At 41.2% G+C, this 16,548-nt stretch overlaps 1 protein-coding gene across 5 annotated transcripts in view; it reads right to left on the minus strand.

Annotated features, from left to right (window-relative positions):
* Window positions 1-16,548, minus strand: part of PBX1 (PBX homeobox 1) — a 480,515-nt gene that overhangs the window by 92,548 nt on the left and 371,419 nt on the right. For all 5 annotated transcript variants that reach the window (XM_061584450.1, XM_061584460.1, XM_061584440.1 and 2 more), the window contains one exon: window positions 4,776-5,020. In XM_061584450.1, coding sequence (XP_061440434.1) covers window positions 4,776-5,020 — 245 coding nt within the window. The remainder of the gene's footprint in view (window positions 1-4,775; window positions 5,021-16,548) is intronic.

The following is a 16,548-nucleotide window of genomic DNA, read 5'->3' on the forward strand; positions in this document are numbered from 1 at the left end:
GAAGGTAGGTACACACTAAGTAATTATTCTGAATTGTTTTCAGATTAATCATCAAAAATGGGATGAATTTGTGAAATCATTCAGGAGATGAACCTGTTCCAACTGTTCAGTAAATCATGGTATGTTTGTCATGATGGGCCAGAATTGCCACCACCAAACAGGTTTTTAAATTGTACTAATCAGATGGTTTATTCTTCTGGTTAGTTTTCTTCTTCAACAACGTTAACAAAACACACATGGATTTTTTAAAAGGTTAACTATTTCAGTTTTTTGATAAACGTAAAGTTCTTTAAAAAAATAAAATTTAGGTAATTTCAACTGAGTTAACATGAGAAAATATTGAGTGGTACAGTTAACTCAGTCCTTTTCTTCTTCACCTCTGTCTTTCTTGTTCATTGTCTGGGAAAGAAATACAAGCTCTCCTGCTTTTTCAGTTCCAACTTAATTCTCAAGTTAGAATGAATTAGTCTCAAAGAAGAAAAAATTATTTCTACACCTGCAGAAGAGGCTACTGCTGTTAAGAGCTGGTCTCCTCCTTGTTCAGATCTACTCCATCTCCCCAAATTCTCTATTCGCTGACCTTCTCTATCTTGCACTTAGAGAGAGGCAAGGCAGAGAGAGTGCACTTCACGTATACCACCTGCAGAGTAGGACTGTTCAGGTTATCTCCCATCTCCATAAACTGCTGTTAATATATTCATAGAATATAATTAGAAGTTGTATAATTAGTATTCATGATGATGTATTTGACCTAGACTCTTTATTTACTGTTTTAAGAAAATTTTGAAATCTAATTTAAATAAAGGAACAGATTTAAATAAAAAATCTGATTTTTTTTAAAAAGTCACTGATTTTTATCAGCCCTGTTGCTAAGCCTCCCCACATGCAGCATCAGTCAAGGTCAGAGGAATGGAGAGTGATCCATAAAAAATCCATCATTCTAACCTGGAGGCCAGTCCACCTGGGAGATAGATGTGAGGGTTTGGAAGTCAGAGACAGAATAGGGACCTTATTGGTGTACTGTCCACCCTGCTGCCGAACTTCCCTGACTCAGCTGGTGTGTTTTTGGAAAATCCCAGGACATTAGTCCTGGGAACTTCAATATCATGTTGATGCAGCCTGGTTTGCACTGGCTCAGGATCTCATAGCTGCCAACCATGGGGCTGTCACAGTCATGCACCCAACACATACTGCAGATCGTACCCTAGATCTTGGTCTTGCTATAGAGGGCATTGGGAAGGATCCGATGATCGGAGGGAGTCAAAACTGCCCCACTGTCATGGACAGATCATGCCCTGGTGAGGTCTGGATTGGCTGTGACTGACATACCCCCTTGCAGAGGTGGAGGACCAGTTAGCCCCCAGAGATTGATGAAATCTGAGGGATTTCTGAATACTCTGGGAAATTTTCCAGGTAGCATGGCTGGTGCTGGTGCTCCTGTCAAGGCCCTAGTTTCACTGTGGAATGGTGAGATGGAAAGCGCCATCGACATGATTGCTGCTAATGCCCCCTCCAGCATTTGGTAGGTCTGGGAGGCTCCTTGGTTTACTGAGGAGCTCTGGGCTATGAAGGAGGCCAGATGTCAGCTAGAGCACAGGTAGCGCAAGTCCCAGTGTGAATCTGACTGAACAGAGGTACGAGTACATAGCAGTTCCTACCACATGGCAGCGGTGGTGCAAAGACAGCATATCTCAGCCTCTATTACATCTTCAGTGAATCACCCAGCAGAGCTGTTTAGAGGGTTGAACTGGCTGGACCAGACCAGACCACTGTAGCATCATCAACAACAGACCACTCGATAGCCTGTTGTGAGAAATTTGTGAATCATTTTGAATACTTGGATCTGTGCTGAACTTGATGCTACAATTGGTTCAGGCTTAGAATAAAGAATAGTAGAGTTGGAAGGGGCCTATAAGTCTAACTCCCAGCTCAATGCAGGAATCAAAGCATACTCATCAGGTGACTGTCCAGCTGCCTCTTGAATGTCTCCATTGTTGGGGAAACGTGTTGGAGGTCCCTGGACTACCACTGAATTCTAGCTTGTGGGATCAGTTTCAGTTGTTTTAGCCAGAGGATGTGGACAGGACACTTGTGAGAGTGATGCCGAGTCCTGTAAGATAATATGCTATCATCATTATTAAATTTTATTTCATTATTATCCCATTTCTCCTCCAAGGTGCTCAGGTTGACAAACATGGGATGCAGCATCCTGGCCACAAACACCTTACACCCAGTTTATACAGCTAGCAGATTCAAGCACTCGGGTCCTGCTTGCGGGCTTCCCCCAGGCACCTGGTTGGCCACTGTGAGAACAGGATGCTGGACTAGATGGGCCACTGGCCTGAACCAGCAGGCTCTTCTTATGTTCTTATGTTCTTATGTTTCGGCACTGAGACATCCTTGGTCGCCCTGTATGATGACCTATGTCGGGAGAGGGACAGAGGGAGTGTTACTCTGTTGATTCTCCTTGATCTCTCAGTGGCTTTTGATACCATCGACCATGGTATCCTTCTGGAGAGGCTCGTGGAGTTGGGAGTTGGAGGTACAGCTTGGCAGTGGTTCCGCTCCTACTTGGAGGGTCGTCTCCAGAACGTAGTGCTTGGGGAACATTGCTCGACACCGTGGGCTCTCCAATGTGGAGTCCCGCAGGGGTCAGTTCTGTCTCCCATGCTCTTTAACATCTATATGAAGCCACTGGGTGCAGTCATCAGGAGTTTTGGAGTGCGCTGCCATCAGTATGCTGATGACACGCAGCTCTACTTCTCCTTTTCATCTTCTTCAGGTGAGGCTGTCAATGTGCTGAACCATTGCCTGGCTGCGATAATGGACTGGATGAGAGCTAACAAACTGAGGCTCAATCCTGACAAGACTGAGATGCTGTTGGTGGAAGGTTTCTCTGACCAGATGGTGGATATTCACCCTGTTCTGGACGGGGTTACACTCCCCCTGAAGGAGCGGGTTCGTAGTCTGGGAGTATTTTTAGATCCTTCCCTGTCACTCGAGGCTCAAGTAGCCTCAGTGGCACGGAATGCATTCTACCAACTTCGGTTGGTAGCCCAGCTACGTCCCTATCTGGACAGGGAAGACCTCACCTCAGTTGTCCATGCTCTGGTAACCTCTCGATTGGATTACTGCAATGCGCTCTATGTAGGGCTGCCTTTAAAGATGGTTTGGAAGCTACAGCTTGTGCAGAATGCAGCGGCCAGACTGATAATGAGGACCAGACGGTCTGAACATATAACACCTGTTCTGGCCCGCCTGCACTGGCTACCTATATGCTTCCGGGCCAGATTTAAAGTGCTGGTCTTAACCTATAAAGCCTTATACGGCACAGGACCACAATACCTGCTGGAACGCCTCTCCCGATGTGAACCCGCCCGTACACTACGTTGAACATCAAAGGCCCTCCTCCGAGTTCCAACTCATAGGGAAGCTCGGAGGATGGTAACAAGAACTAGGGCCTTTTCAGTGGTGGCCCCCGAACTGTGGAACAGTCTCCCTGATGAGGTGTGCTTGGCGCCGACGTTGTTATCTTTTCGGCGCCAAGTCAAAACCTTTTATTTATTTATTTATTTATGTCATTTCTATACCGCTTTATATTATTTGGAATACAAATCTCAAAGCGGTTTACAACCTAGATTAAAACATTGAACAAAACATCACAAAATATTAAAAGAAAACATTACAAATTCAAGCCAAATATAAAAAACACATTCAAAACAGCATAATTATCAGAAAAATAAAAATATTCTCTTGAACATAAACAGTATAAGTTAAGAATCAAATACAAAATACAAACTCCCAAAACAGCATCATTAGTTAATTAATTAAAACAACTATACTAGGAGCTACACCCACACCCCAGTAATCCCTCCCAAATATGTCCTTAACAGTCCTCCACGTCTAAATCCCTCTCTGATTCATTCCCACCAACCATACAGATAACTTCTCTCCAGCCAAACCGCCAGAAGGAACAAACACGTAGCCTACAAAAACACAGAGCACCCAATGCAACCGCTCCCTCCCCGTCTCCCACCCAGGTAGGGCCATACTCAGTACCAGTTCAGTTTCTCATACTGAGGGGTATTGGGCATCTTTGGAGCATACAAAAACATGACAACCCAGACTCTCACTCTGGGCCGCACATGCTCAGGCATTTTAGTCTTTTAAATATGTTTTAATTGATTTAATTTTTTTTAGATTGATTATAAATTTGATTTTAGATTTGTTATATACATGTTCTTTGTACTGAATTTATAGGATTTTATTGTGTATATTTATATTTTTCTGTTGTACACCGCCTAGACAGCTATGCTAGTCGGGCGGTATAGAAATTCAACAAATAAAAATAAATAAATAAATAAAAATAAAGTGGTCAAGCTTTTCCTGGGCTTCATCAATGGGGAGACTGCCTGTTGGAATGCTCTCAATGAACAAAATTTCCTGCATGTTGAAAACTAGCACGTCAAAAAGTTTTTACCTAAGTCCTTCCTCCCAAAATGCTATTTTTCTATATTAAGAGAAACTTTGTTTAAAGAAATTAAATTCATACCTATAACCCCCTTCCACCTGCAGTCTGAAGTGGTACAGTCTAAAAAATTCTTTGCAACTTGATTTTGCTGAATGTACAAACTAGAAGACCATGAATGAAGTGGAATTAGAACCCAGATCCAACACCTTATCCATAGGGCCATGCTAGTTTTTCTTGTACAGCCCAAACATTGTAGCTTAGCCAATACTGTGGTACAAAAAACTGCCACACATAAGACTGGTACCTGCTCATATTTCTCCAATTCGGTGTGGTAGATCTGTCGAATCTGAGACAGTTTTGCTCTGTAGTCTGAATGCTCCACAGAGTTGTCTGAGCCGGCACCTCCAGATGCTGCTGCTGCTGCTGCTGCTGCAGCTGAACCTCCTCCTTTCTCAGGTCCTGCTACCCCTTCTGCCAACAGCATGTTGTCCAATCGCATTAGCTGTGGATCTGTTGGTTCCTCCTCCTGAGCCCCTCGAATACTCAACACTGTGAGACGATAGAAAAGTGAAATACACAGATTAAAACATCCCATGATAGTAACTACTTCTAAGTATCTAGAACTAGGCTCTGATTATTTGTTTGCAGCACAGCAGCAATTTACCAACAAAACAAAGACATGTGCATATTTGCAACTCCCCTATCAACAACCACAGTCTGTGTTATCCCCCACCCCATATACACTGTCACTCATTGCTGAAGGTTTTCCCCTGCCTGCTTACATAGTATTCTGCAAATGTCTTTCTTTATTCTGCAATTGTCTTTCTTGCTCCTGTTTCTGAAAGAGGGTTTGCAAGTACCCTAATACCTCCGCAGTTCCAAGAAATAATACAAGATGGGCAGGACAATCCAAAAGAGGTGGGAGAGAGAGAATTCAAGGTGGTAAAACCACTAATGTAATGCCAGGCCCAGCTTACACTACTATGGCAAAAGGGCAGTACGTAGCATGTTTCCAGTTTCTTCTTCTCTGGTGTACCATTGGGGTGTTTGATTTGGGGGAGAATGGTAAACCACCTCTGAATACTGCTTACCATGAAAACCCTATTCACAGGAATGCCATCAGTCGGAATTGACTTGAAGGCAGTACATTTCCACATTTCCATTGTGGGATTTTGCTTCCTCTTGATCTCAATGGGAAGAAAATAAGTACATGCCCATGACACTCCCTGCTGCTCCACCCACAGACCTTGTGGACTTCCTTCTCCATCCATGGACTCCCTCTCTGTAGGCCGAGTGGAAAATCTGCTCCATCCTGTGGACCCTGGAACACCCTCCCAAGGATCACAGGATCACATAATTTTAGTAAGATTTGTTTTTAAGAGATTTAATTATTTATTTCACACGACAGAAACAAATATTCTCAAAAAGAAGGGCAACAAGTGGTGGCAAGATGCATGAACAAAGAAAATGAATGTTGACACACATACACAAGAGTAGGGTAGGTTAGGGAAAAGAGCTTATTTATGGCAGCCTGAAACATAACTGATGGTGTTTTTCTCAAATTCTGGACTCATATGAAGATGTAAACCTCAATACTCAAAGGACTGCCATTTCCTGTGGGAACCTTTCTGAGTATTATGATAATTATCAGAGACCCTTCTCTGTGTGTCCCCAACTATGACTGTAAGGTAGGTTGCTGCTTGGATGGTGCCACTATGGCTTTGGAGATTTTTCCCCAGGGAGACACACCTGGCACTGAGCTAGGGATGCCAGATCTCCAGCAAACGGCCGGAGTCTCCAGCCCCGCCCTTGCCTTTCTCACCTCCAGCCAGAATTGCCTCCATGTTGTGTAATCTCCAGTTTTCGGCTGAAGTCTCCGGTTTTGCCCCCCCCTCTTGCTAACACCCCTTAATCTCCAGACTCTCAGCTTCAATTTAAAAAAAAAAGTAAGTTTCTAGGTGGTCTAGTTCCCGAGATATACACCAAAACGTCAACCGCCCCCCCACGACATTTTTTTTTTTTACAGATCCTTGCTCTGGCTACAACTCCCATCACCCCAATCCAGTGGCCATGCTGGCTGGGGCTGATGGGAGTTGTAGTTTAAAAAAAGTAACCTTTCAAAGCTCTGGCTGTAACCCCACCCTTTCAGGATTGTAGCCAGTGAAGCCAGAGTTGTGACTTGTTGATCCAGGCATGCCTAGGCTGAACATCAGAAAATGGTGGCTTTAAGATTTTTGCAGTTTGCGTAAATAATATGGCTTAACGTTTTTTTCCTCTTCTGTCCAAGAGTCAGACCCTGGGCTATGAAATATGAAAGTATTTAATCCGATATCTGCTTTTCTGGGAGTAAAGCAATTTCTGGGAGTAAAGCATGTACCTGGAGTAAACCCCATTGAACTCCATTAGGACTTACTTTTGAGTAGACATGGTTAGGATTGTGCTGTAAATTAATGGGACTTGTGAGTAAACATAGCGCAGACTTGTGTTTGTGTTGTAAATCTTTCTCTCTCCCTCCAACCCTATTTTTAAAGAAATTAGGCAGGGTTTATCACAGTTTTTGTTATGTAGGAAAGTAATACTGATTTTTAAAAAAAATGAATGAAGTTTAATTATTTATTTTTATTTATTTATTATTTGATTTATATCCCGCCCTTCCTCCCAGTAGGAGCCCAGGGCGGCAAACAAAAGCACTAAAAACACTTTAAAAATCATAAAAACAGACTTTAAAATATATTAAAACAAAACATCTTTAAAAACATTTTTAAAAGTTTTAAAAACATTTTTTTTAAAGAAAAGGTTTAAAAACATATTAAAAAGCAATTCCAGCACAGACGCAGACTGGGATAAGGTCTCAACCTAAAAGACTTGTTAAAAGAACAACTTCCTTATCACTTCAGGGTACAGTTTTCCCTGGTTGAGTAAGCCCCATTGAATACATTGGGACTTGCTTCTGAGTAACCAAACATAGGATTGCACTATAAATATCTTTACAGGTTGTATAAATAATAAACATATTTGATAGTCATGCTTATATAAATATTTTCATAGAATCATAGAATAGTAGAGTTGGAAGGGGCCTACAAGGCCATCAAGTCTAACCCCCTGCTCAATGCAGGAATCCAAATCAAAGCATTCCCGACAGATGGCTGTCCAGCTGCCTCTTGAACGCCTCCAGTGTTGGAGAGCCCACTACCTCTCTAGGTAATTGGTTCCATTGTCATATGGCTCTAAGGAAGTTTTTCCTGATGTGCAGTCGAAATCTGGCTTCTTGCAACTTGAGCCCGTTATTCTGTGTCCTGCACTCTGGGACAATCGAGAAGAGATCCCGGCCCTCCCCCATGTGACAACCTTTCATGTACTTGAAGAGTGCTATCATATCTCCCCTCAGTCTTCTCTTCTCAAGGCTAAACATGCCCAGTTCTTTCAGTCTCTCCTCATAGGGCTTTGTTTCCAGTCCCCTGATCATCCTTGTTGCCCTCCTCTGAACCTGTTCCAGTTTGTCTGCATTCTTCTTGAAGTGCAGAGACCAGAACTGGACGCAGCACTCAAGATGAGGCCTAATCAGTGATGAATAGAGGGGAACTAATACTTCACATGATTTGGAAACTATACTTCTGTTAATGCAGCCTGATATAGCATTTGCCTTTTTTGCAGCCACATCACACTGTTAGCTGATATTCAGCTTGTGATCAATGACAATTCCAAGATCCTTCTCACATGTCATACTGCTGAGCCAAGTATCCCCCATCTTATAACTGTGCATTTGGTTTCTTTTTCCTAAGTGTAGAACTTTGCATTTATCCCTGTTGAATTTCATTCTGTTGTTTTCAGCCCAATGCTCCAGCCTATCATGGTCCCTTTGAATTTTGTTTCTGTCTTTCACGGTATTAGCTATGCCCCCCCCAATTTTGTATCATCTGCACATTTGATAAGCATGCTCTGTACCTCCTCATCCAAGTAGTTAATAAAAATGTTGAAGAGCACTGGGCCCAGGACCGAGCCCTGTGGTACCCCACTCGTTACTTCCACCCAGTTTTGTCATGCTGTGTCCCTATAAGTATCCGATTTCATACTATGGTTGTACAATACTTCCTTTACATTTTAAGTATGCCTTGGGGTAGTCATGGTTCTCCATTGTTTTCATCCTGAGGGGCAGATAGGCTGAGAGATGGTGAGTAGCCCATGGTCACCCACTACAGTTTATAGCTCATTTCCATTTGGAAAAATTAATTAAAACAATTTACATGCAGGCAACATTTATTAAGTGGATTCACACAATATGTGTAAAGCACATCCAACTCGCATTTAAAGCGCACGACTTCCCCTAAAGAATTCTGGGAAGTGTCATTTCCCCCTCACAGTTATAGTTCTCACCACTCTTAACAAACTGCAGTTCCCCTGATTCTGTGGTGGGATTCATGTGCTTCAAATGGGTGTTGAATGTGCTTTAAATGAATGGTGTGGATCTGCCCTAGGTATGATGTTCATTCAAGAGTGAATTGAAAAGAACAATTTTAAAAGATACTTCTTACTCATTTTTCAGACCTCTTTCTGAAGTAAAGGGTCAAATCTGTAAAAACGTTTGGAGCAGCCACGTTAAAAGATAAGGGCAGGGTATTCCAGGCAGGGGGTTGCCAACCCTGCTTGGATATGGATGTCTTTGCAGAAGAACCCTAGTCAAGGTTTACCAACAGCACAGTCCAAACTATATCTACTTAGAAGTCAGTCCTGTTGAGTTCTATGGGGCTTAATCCCTTAGTAAGTGTGTTTAGAATTGCAGCCTTCAGGAGCCTCCATCTTTACTCCCCAAAGCTCCCATCTAACATCTCCACAACACTAGGCTCCTTTGTCTCTGCTGTGACCTTCTGGTGACTTCCCTGGCCTGAAGGCACTTAACCCTTTTTGCTGAAAGCAAGTAGGCTAGATTAAACGTTCCCTACCCAGGCTCCATCTTTTAGCTAAGATTTCTATCTTAATTTCCAATCAGATATTTTTTTTAATTGTATGCTCCAAGCAACTGTGATTGATGCTTAATGTGATTGATGCTTAATGAGATCACTGGGGCCTGCCCCGTGACATCACTTAGGACCGCCCCATTACATCACTAGGGCCCACCCCATGACTAGACTAGGGCCCGCCTCTCAAATCTCAGGTTTTGGGATGATTCTGACCTGGCAATCCTACACTGAGCTTATGTCTTTCAGTATCATGTGAAGACGTTTTTATTTCCCAGATCATTTAGATTTTCTCCCCATCTCTTTCAGTTTTTGGGTATTTACTGAAGACTTTTTTTCAGGTTTAGTATTTGATTTTACTCTTCCACTCCCCCGCCCCCCATTTTTAAGTTACTGGTGATTTCTGAAGTGTTTCTTCTTTGCTGTTTATATATATTGTAATGTTTTTATTTTATTGCATTGCATACTTTTAAAAATTGTGTAAGCTGTTGCTTTGGTTGCCTTAACAATATTTATTGATTTTATTGTCTACTGCTGTTTTAGAAGTCTTTAGAGTCTAAAATTTAGACTGAAGAGCAAAGTACCAAATAATTTTAATAAAACACCTTCTTGTATGAATATAGTTGTAGCCTAATATTTAGGCACAACAAATGATAAATTATATGATTATATTATTTTGCAGTTCTCTGATGTAGGGAAAGCATCTGAAAGCTGTCAGCAACTGGAAGTCTGAGCAAAGTCTGACCATCTGATGGAGGCCAACTGGCTCTTTTGCTGTCTGCCTGACAAAAAAAGCAAAGCGGAACAAAACAAAAAGGTGTGGAGATAATGGCAACTCTGAAACAAAACATGCTACCAGACAACTTTAGGGGGTGGAAACTGAGGTTCCTGACCCATCCTTCATTTGTTTCTCAAGGGGCCTTCAGTAGTTGCTGACCCGATGCCAATATTTGTTTTGAGTTCAACTGCATGCGAGGCAAGTTGAACCTTCCTCTGTGCGTTATGAGGAAGTAATTACCATCTCTCCTCAAAGTGACTTATAATACTTTTTCCTCCCCTCTGTTTTTTGCTAAAACATGTGTAGGTATTGATAATAAACCCTGAAATAGTGCCTAGTTTTTCCTTCACATAAGGTGTAGTATTCTGATTTACATGCGGGGACATAATCTAACACTACTGACTACAGAAAAACTTGAAATCATGATCTACAAAAGAAAAAAAAGGAAAACAGACTAAGACCCTCATATATGTTTGATGTGACAATATAATAAATACATTTTCTTTAAAATTTTGCCTTTAAAAAGCAGTTATAGAACATTGGGTGGAACTTTTTCTAGGGAGGGAGCAAGAAATTGAGATGTCTGTGGGACATCTAGAAGGGGGCAAAGAAATTTACAGAGTGGGGAAAGGGATCATGGTTCCCCTTGTGCCCACCCACACCTAGATATGTCTGAATTATAAAGCTACGAGAGTGGCTGTATACTATAGTAAGTAGGGATTTTTCACAGGGCCCTGGATTAGGAAGCAGGAAGTGGGTACATGACCTCTACCATGGGAAATGGAGTAAGAATGTTCCTTTTCTATGCCAGGCCAAAAATAGTCACATTAGGGGCAAAAGAGAGGGAGTTGCTAGGACCTGAATCCACACTGCAAGCATAAGAAAGCAGTTACCTAGCCCTTTAACCACAGCAACTGACAATCAGAAACATCATGGGACATTTGTCTTCCCCCAGTTATAGATGTCAGAAGTACAGAACTTGCAGGAGAAACTCTCATATAAAGCAACATCATACATATAAAATCTATCTATAAAACATCTTTTCACTTACAGTAAAGGCTGATGTACAATATCTTCCAATGAGCAAAACTGCTTTCACCAATACAAATGCCTCAGAAAAGAGTTCATTAGGCCTGTACATATATATGACCAGAGATCGTGATGCCGGCAGAACCACTAAAAATTACTCAAAAATTATATGATGACAAACACCTGAATAAAGAGAACCTGCAAGGGATCCTGGATATCTTTTAAACTTCATAAGAGAGGAAGAAATTCTAGCTCCTCATTAAGACCACTAGGGGTCATCATTTTTAAATCCAGAATCCATGACATCTCTCTCCTTAGTAAGACATGATTACTCTCCCCATTTACTTTTTCTAAAACCCAAAACTTGAAATCAGCAGTGGAATGGTGACAACTAATAAGCTGATCCACTAAAGGGGCCCCACATCTCTTATTTCTAATATTGCTGAGGTGTTCCCCTATGCGTCTTTATACAATTCTAGATGTTTGTCAAATATAATTTTTTTTGCATCCATGCTGAATTATATAAACAACATTGGCAGTATTACACATAGAGAAATGTTTCAGAGTGTACTTTCTATGGTTGATGGGATTGACAAACTGTCATCTTACATGTGAATTTACAGTAGGCACAATGCCCACAGGGGTGATGACCCCGAGGTATATTAGTGCCTGGCATCATGTTTGTAATGGGATGGATGTTGTCCCTAAATTCACTTTTGATCAAAATGTCTCTCAAATTCTTGGTTCTCTTAAAAGAAGCCATAGGTTGTTCATGACAACCAGGAATATGATGTGCCTTTTAATGCTGTTTTGTAATATGTTGGTAACATGGTCGAAAGTTTAAACGATCAGGAGCTTTCTGTATCATTTGCTGTAAAAGATCAGTGCATTCTCTGTAGGAAACTTTCTTGAAACTATCCTCAACAATGTTTCTAGGATAACCCCTCTTGTATAAATGATTTTTCAAAATAAGGGATTGCTATAAAAAATCTTTTCCAGAGGAACAAATACGTTTGATCCCTAGAAATTGTCCATGTGGTAGGTTCTGTCTTAAGGGTTTTGGATGGGAGCTGTCAAACCTTAGATAAGTGTTCCTGTCTGTGGGCTTCCTGTATATTGTAGTGCACAAATGATCTCCTTGTTTCCTAATTAATAAATCCAAAAAATTGACTTCTTCCATGCTGTGGTGGAAATGAAATTGGATATTGACACTCCTGCTGTTAACCCAATCAAAGGTTTTTGGAGATGTTCAACTGATCCCCTACAAATCAGAAACACATCATCTATAAATCTCCACCGACACACAAGCTGTTCAGAAAAGGAATGTGAGGACAGAGTGCCGTCTTTTCCAAAGGATTCCATATACAGATTGGCTATTTTGGGGGCCATGGGGCATCCCATGGTACCCCTTTGATCTGCCAATAATACGAATTACTAAATTTGAAATAATTTTTACACATTGCTATTTCTGCCAATGTGCATAGAACATATATAGGGGGATGTCTGTCAATGCGCTTGTCCAAAGTACGCCGAATGATATCTAGGGCTTGTTCCTGAGGAATACTGGTGTAAAGAGATCTAATGTCCATAGTCACCAGGATGTCCAAAGGTTCTATAGGGGTGGACTGTATTTTGTTCATAAAATCTGTGGAGTCCCATATATAAGATGGAATACTGGGTATAAACGTTTTCAAAAAATGATCGACAAATAGAGACAGAGGTTCTAAAATGGAATTACAACCTGAAACAATAGGACGACCAGGAGGAGGCATGGTACCTATATGAATCTTAGGTAGGGTGTAAAACAATGAAACCCTAGGATTCTTATTAAACAAGAATCTATACTCATCATTGGTGATATGACCCAGGCTAAGACCTTCCTCGAGGACAATTTTGATTTCGTGAGCAATGCCTGATAGTTGGGAAAGAATTTCCTCATATTGTTGGGCATCCTGAATGACTATGGCACCACCCTTGTCAGCTTGTTTGATTACTCTGGACGGGTCCCATGATAGTTCCCTTAGAACATGTTGTTCTTTAGTGTTCAAATTCCGCCAAAATCGCTGGGATGTAGCTTCCATCCTCCCTAGGTCCTGAGAAACTAATCTTTCAAATGTTTGTATGGAGGGATCCACAGGCCCAGGGGGCATAAACTTAGAGGGAATCCTGAACACGCTTTTGGAATCTGTGAATCTAGAGACAGTGCCTCCAAAGTACTGGCATAACTTTATATTCCTAAAAAAATGAAACAAATCTAATCTCACTTGAACTGGATCATGCCGGGGAGTAGGAACAAAAGAAAGTCCTTGGTCAAGTACACACCTTTCCACATGTATTCCCCCTGGGCCTGTGGACTGGGGGGAGGATGAAATAAGCGCAATTGGTTATATTTTTTCAAACTAGTATGGAATCAAAATGTTTACAGCTGACAGTAACATTTAATAAATACTGGGAGGAAGGGCAGGATATAAACCAATAAATAAATAAATAAATAATAATAAATAAATAAAATTTAAAATTTTCTTAAATCACCTTTCTCACAATCACCCATGGTGACTTACAGAAATATTTTAAAATTGCTGAGTAAAATTATTGAACGGTAAGCACAATATATCAACCAGCCGGAGTTGGGCATGATATAACATGTCTGATAAGGAAATTATGGACTCCTAAAAATATTCAGATTTGCTCTGGATCTCAAGTTCATAGTACATTTCCAGTGTTGGTTCTCCTGTACTGTGTACAAAAGCACTGTTGGGAACAGTACATCAGGAAGTTCTTCAGCACATATCCCATTGACATGAACTGGGTTTGCACAAAAGCGAAATAAGGCCAAAAATATGATAGCACCTTAGAGCAGAGATATGGAACCTATGGCCCTCCAGATGTTGCTGGATCATCCCTGACTACAGGCTATGCTGGCTGGGGCTGTTGGAAGGTGGAGTCCAACAATGCTATGGCCACAGATACCCTAGCCCTGCCTTAAGAGAATATCTATTTTACTGTGTGAGCAGCATATTTCACCAAATGAGCATCAGACATTTAATAATAATAAATAATAATAAATAATAAATTTAATTTTTAGGTCGCCTATCTGGCCGAAGCCACTCTAGGCGACGTACATATCAAATTTCAATAAAATGTAATAAAATACAGTAAATACAATAAAATACAATATAATCAGCAGTAATAAAAATAACAGCATATGCAGTACACAGCAACGGTCATTCAGTATGTAATTAGCCCATCCCGGCGGTCCAAAAGACCTGTCCAAACAGCCAAGTTTTTAAGGCTCGGCGGAAGGTATCTAGGGAAGGGGCATGCCAAAGATCAGATGGGAGGGAATTCCAGAGAGTGGGGGCCACCACCGAAAAAGCCCTCTCTCTAGTCCCCACCAATCTAGCTGCTTTTGTTGGTGGGATTGAGAAGGCCCTGCATGGCTGATCTTGTTGGGCGGCATGGTTGGTGGCGCTGGAGGCGCTCCATCAGATAAACTGGGCCGAGACCGTATAGGGATTTAAAGGTTAACACCAACACCTTGAATTGGGCCCGGAAAACTACTGGAAGCCAGTGTAGATTAAATAATAATTTAGTAGGAGTCACCTGTGAATTTTGTTTTAGATTACAGGACCTCTTTAAATGATTAGTAAAAGATCAAACTGGGATGAGTATCTACACACACACAGAGGACCATTTGTTCCCATGAAAGCAGGGAGGGAGATATTTAGCAACCGTCAAGAGGTAGGCAAATTATAAGAATTTTCAGGGTGGTGGTGCTTACCTTTAAATACGATGTGGCCAAAGGACTTTCTTTCACATAAGAAAAAAAGCCTTGCCACTGCTTATTGTCATACTGTCATAGAGTCATGATGTAGCACTGATGAAGTGGCTAATGAGGACAGCCATCCTTTATCCCAGGAATGCTGCTAGGAATTATAGGCTTAGTTTTAGTGAAAGAAAGAGAGGTAAGAGTACCCACCCTAAAAAAGCACAAACCCTTAGCATTTGCTCATCCCCCCCAAAGTAATCTAGTCAGGTGGGTGGAAGCATTTGATTAATGGGAATGGTCGAAAAAATGCAGACAAAATAGGCACAACACTACAGATTGGTCTAGAAGAATTTTAATCTAACTGGAGTCACAAGCAGCTAACAGTTCATGTGTGGGAAGGAAAGGGAAATGTAAAGCAGACCTACAAAGACCAACCTGGTCACCAAGCAAAACAGCAGCAGAAATAGCACACATGCCAGTCTTTCAACGTCAGACACTCTGGTTTAAGCATCAATATCCCTGACACCTACTCACAGATCAGTCTCAGAAAAGCAATGGGGATAACTTATTCCAGCGTAAATTTTCACAATCATAAGGTCCCTTCAAGGATCTTTTCCTCCTAGTCCTTTGTGAATTTCTGAATAATTCAGTTACTTTTGGTAGAAAGCACATTTAAGAAAAAAAAATACATTCCACAACTCAAATTGCTTCATAATAATGGTTAAGCCAAAACTCCTTCCCAGTATTTGAGGGGGGGAGGTTGTGCACTTGAAAGTCACTTATAAAAGGCAGAGTCAAAACTCTGACACAGAAACTGTAATAATAATAATAATAATGATGACAATAAAGTGAGAGGCAACAATAAAGCAATGTAGTAGAAATATAGCAGAAATTAGCCCAGCTGACCACATTTAGATTCAAAGATAAATGTGGGAGACTAATCACAGCTGCCAAAATCCAGGTTTCTGGTTGATCTCAACTTGATGATTTATTATACAGCCACGAGAGTGACTGTATGCTATAGCCAGCATAGACTTTTCCCATTTCACAATGTTAAATTGAAAATACCCCCATGCCATTCTGCTGCTTCTCATAAGCACATTTCAAAACAAACCTTACAAACCTTACAGTCCTGAACTCAGAAACGCCTGCTTAACAACCCTCTGAGTGTTAATGGCAATTCACAAAACACTCATTGAGAGAATCGAGAGTTCATAGTGTAAAAAGAGAGGAAAAAACCGAGACCCCTTTTGGACTTTTTTCTGTCATTCTCATAATGTGTTGAAATTAATTAAAAATCAGCCATGTTCACAGAGTACCTGTAATCCTATTACTGACCTTGCCCCATACTCTGACCATCTTCTGCAGTTTAAAAGTTAAAAAAAGGCCTGGCTGATCTTTAATTAATTTAAGAAATTTTATAGTCAGCCCCTCAATCTGGGGATTGTAGCTCTGTGAGGGGAATAGGGCCTCTCATAGCAACTCTTGGCACCCTTCACAAGCTACATGTCCCAGGATTCTTTGCTGGAAGCCATGATTGTCTAAA

The sequence above is a fragment of the Rhineura floridana genome, chromosome 1, assembly GCF_030035675.1.
Source record: "Rhineura floridana isolate rRhiFlo1 chromosome 1, rRhiFlo1.hap2, whole genome shotgun sequence".
NCBI classification, from domain to species: domain Eukaryota; kingdom Metazoa; phylum Chordata; class Lepidosauria; order Squamata; family Rhineuridae; genus Rhineura; species Rhineura floridana.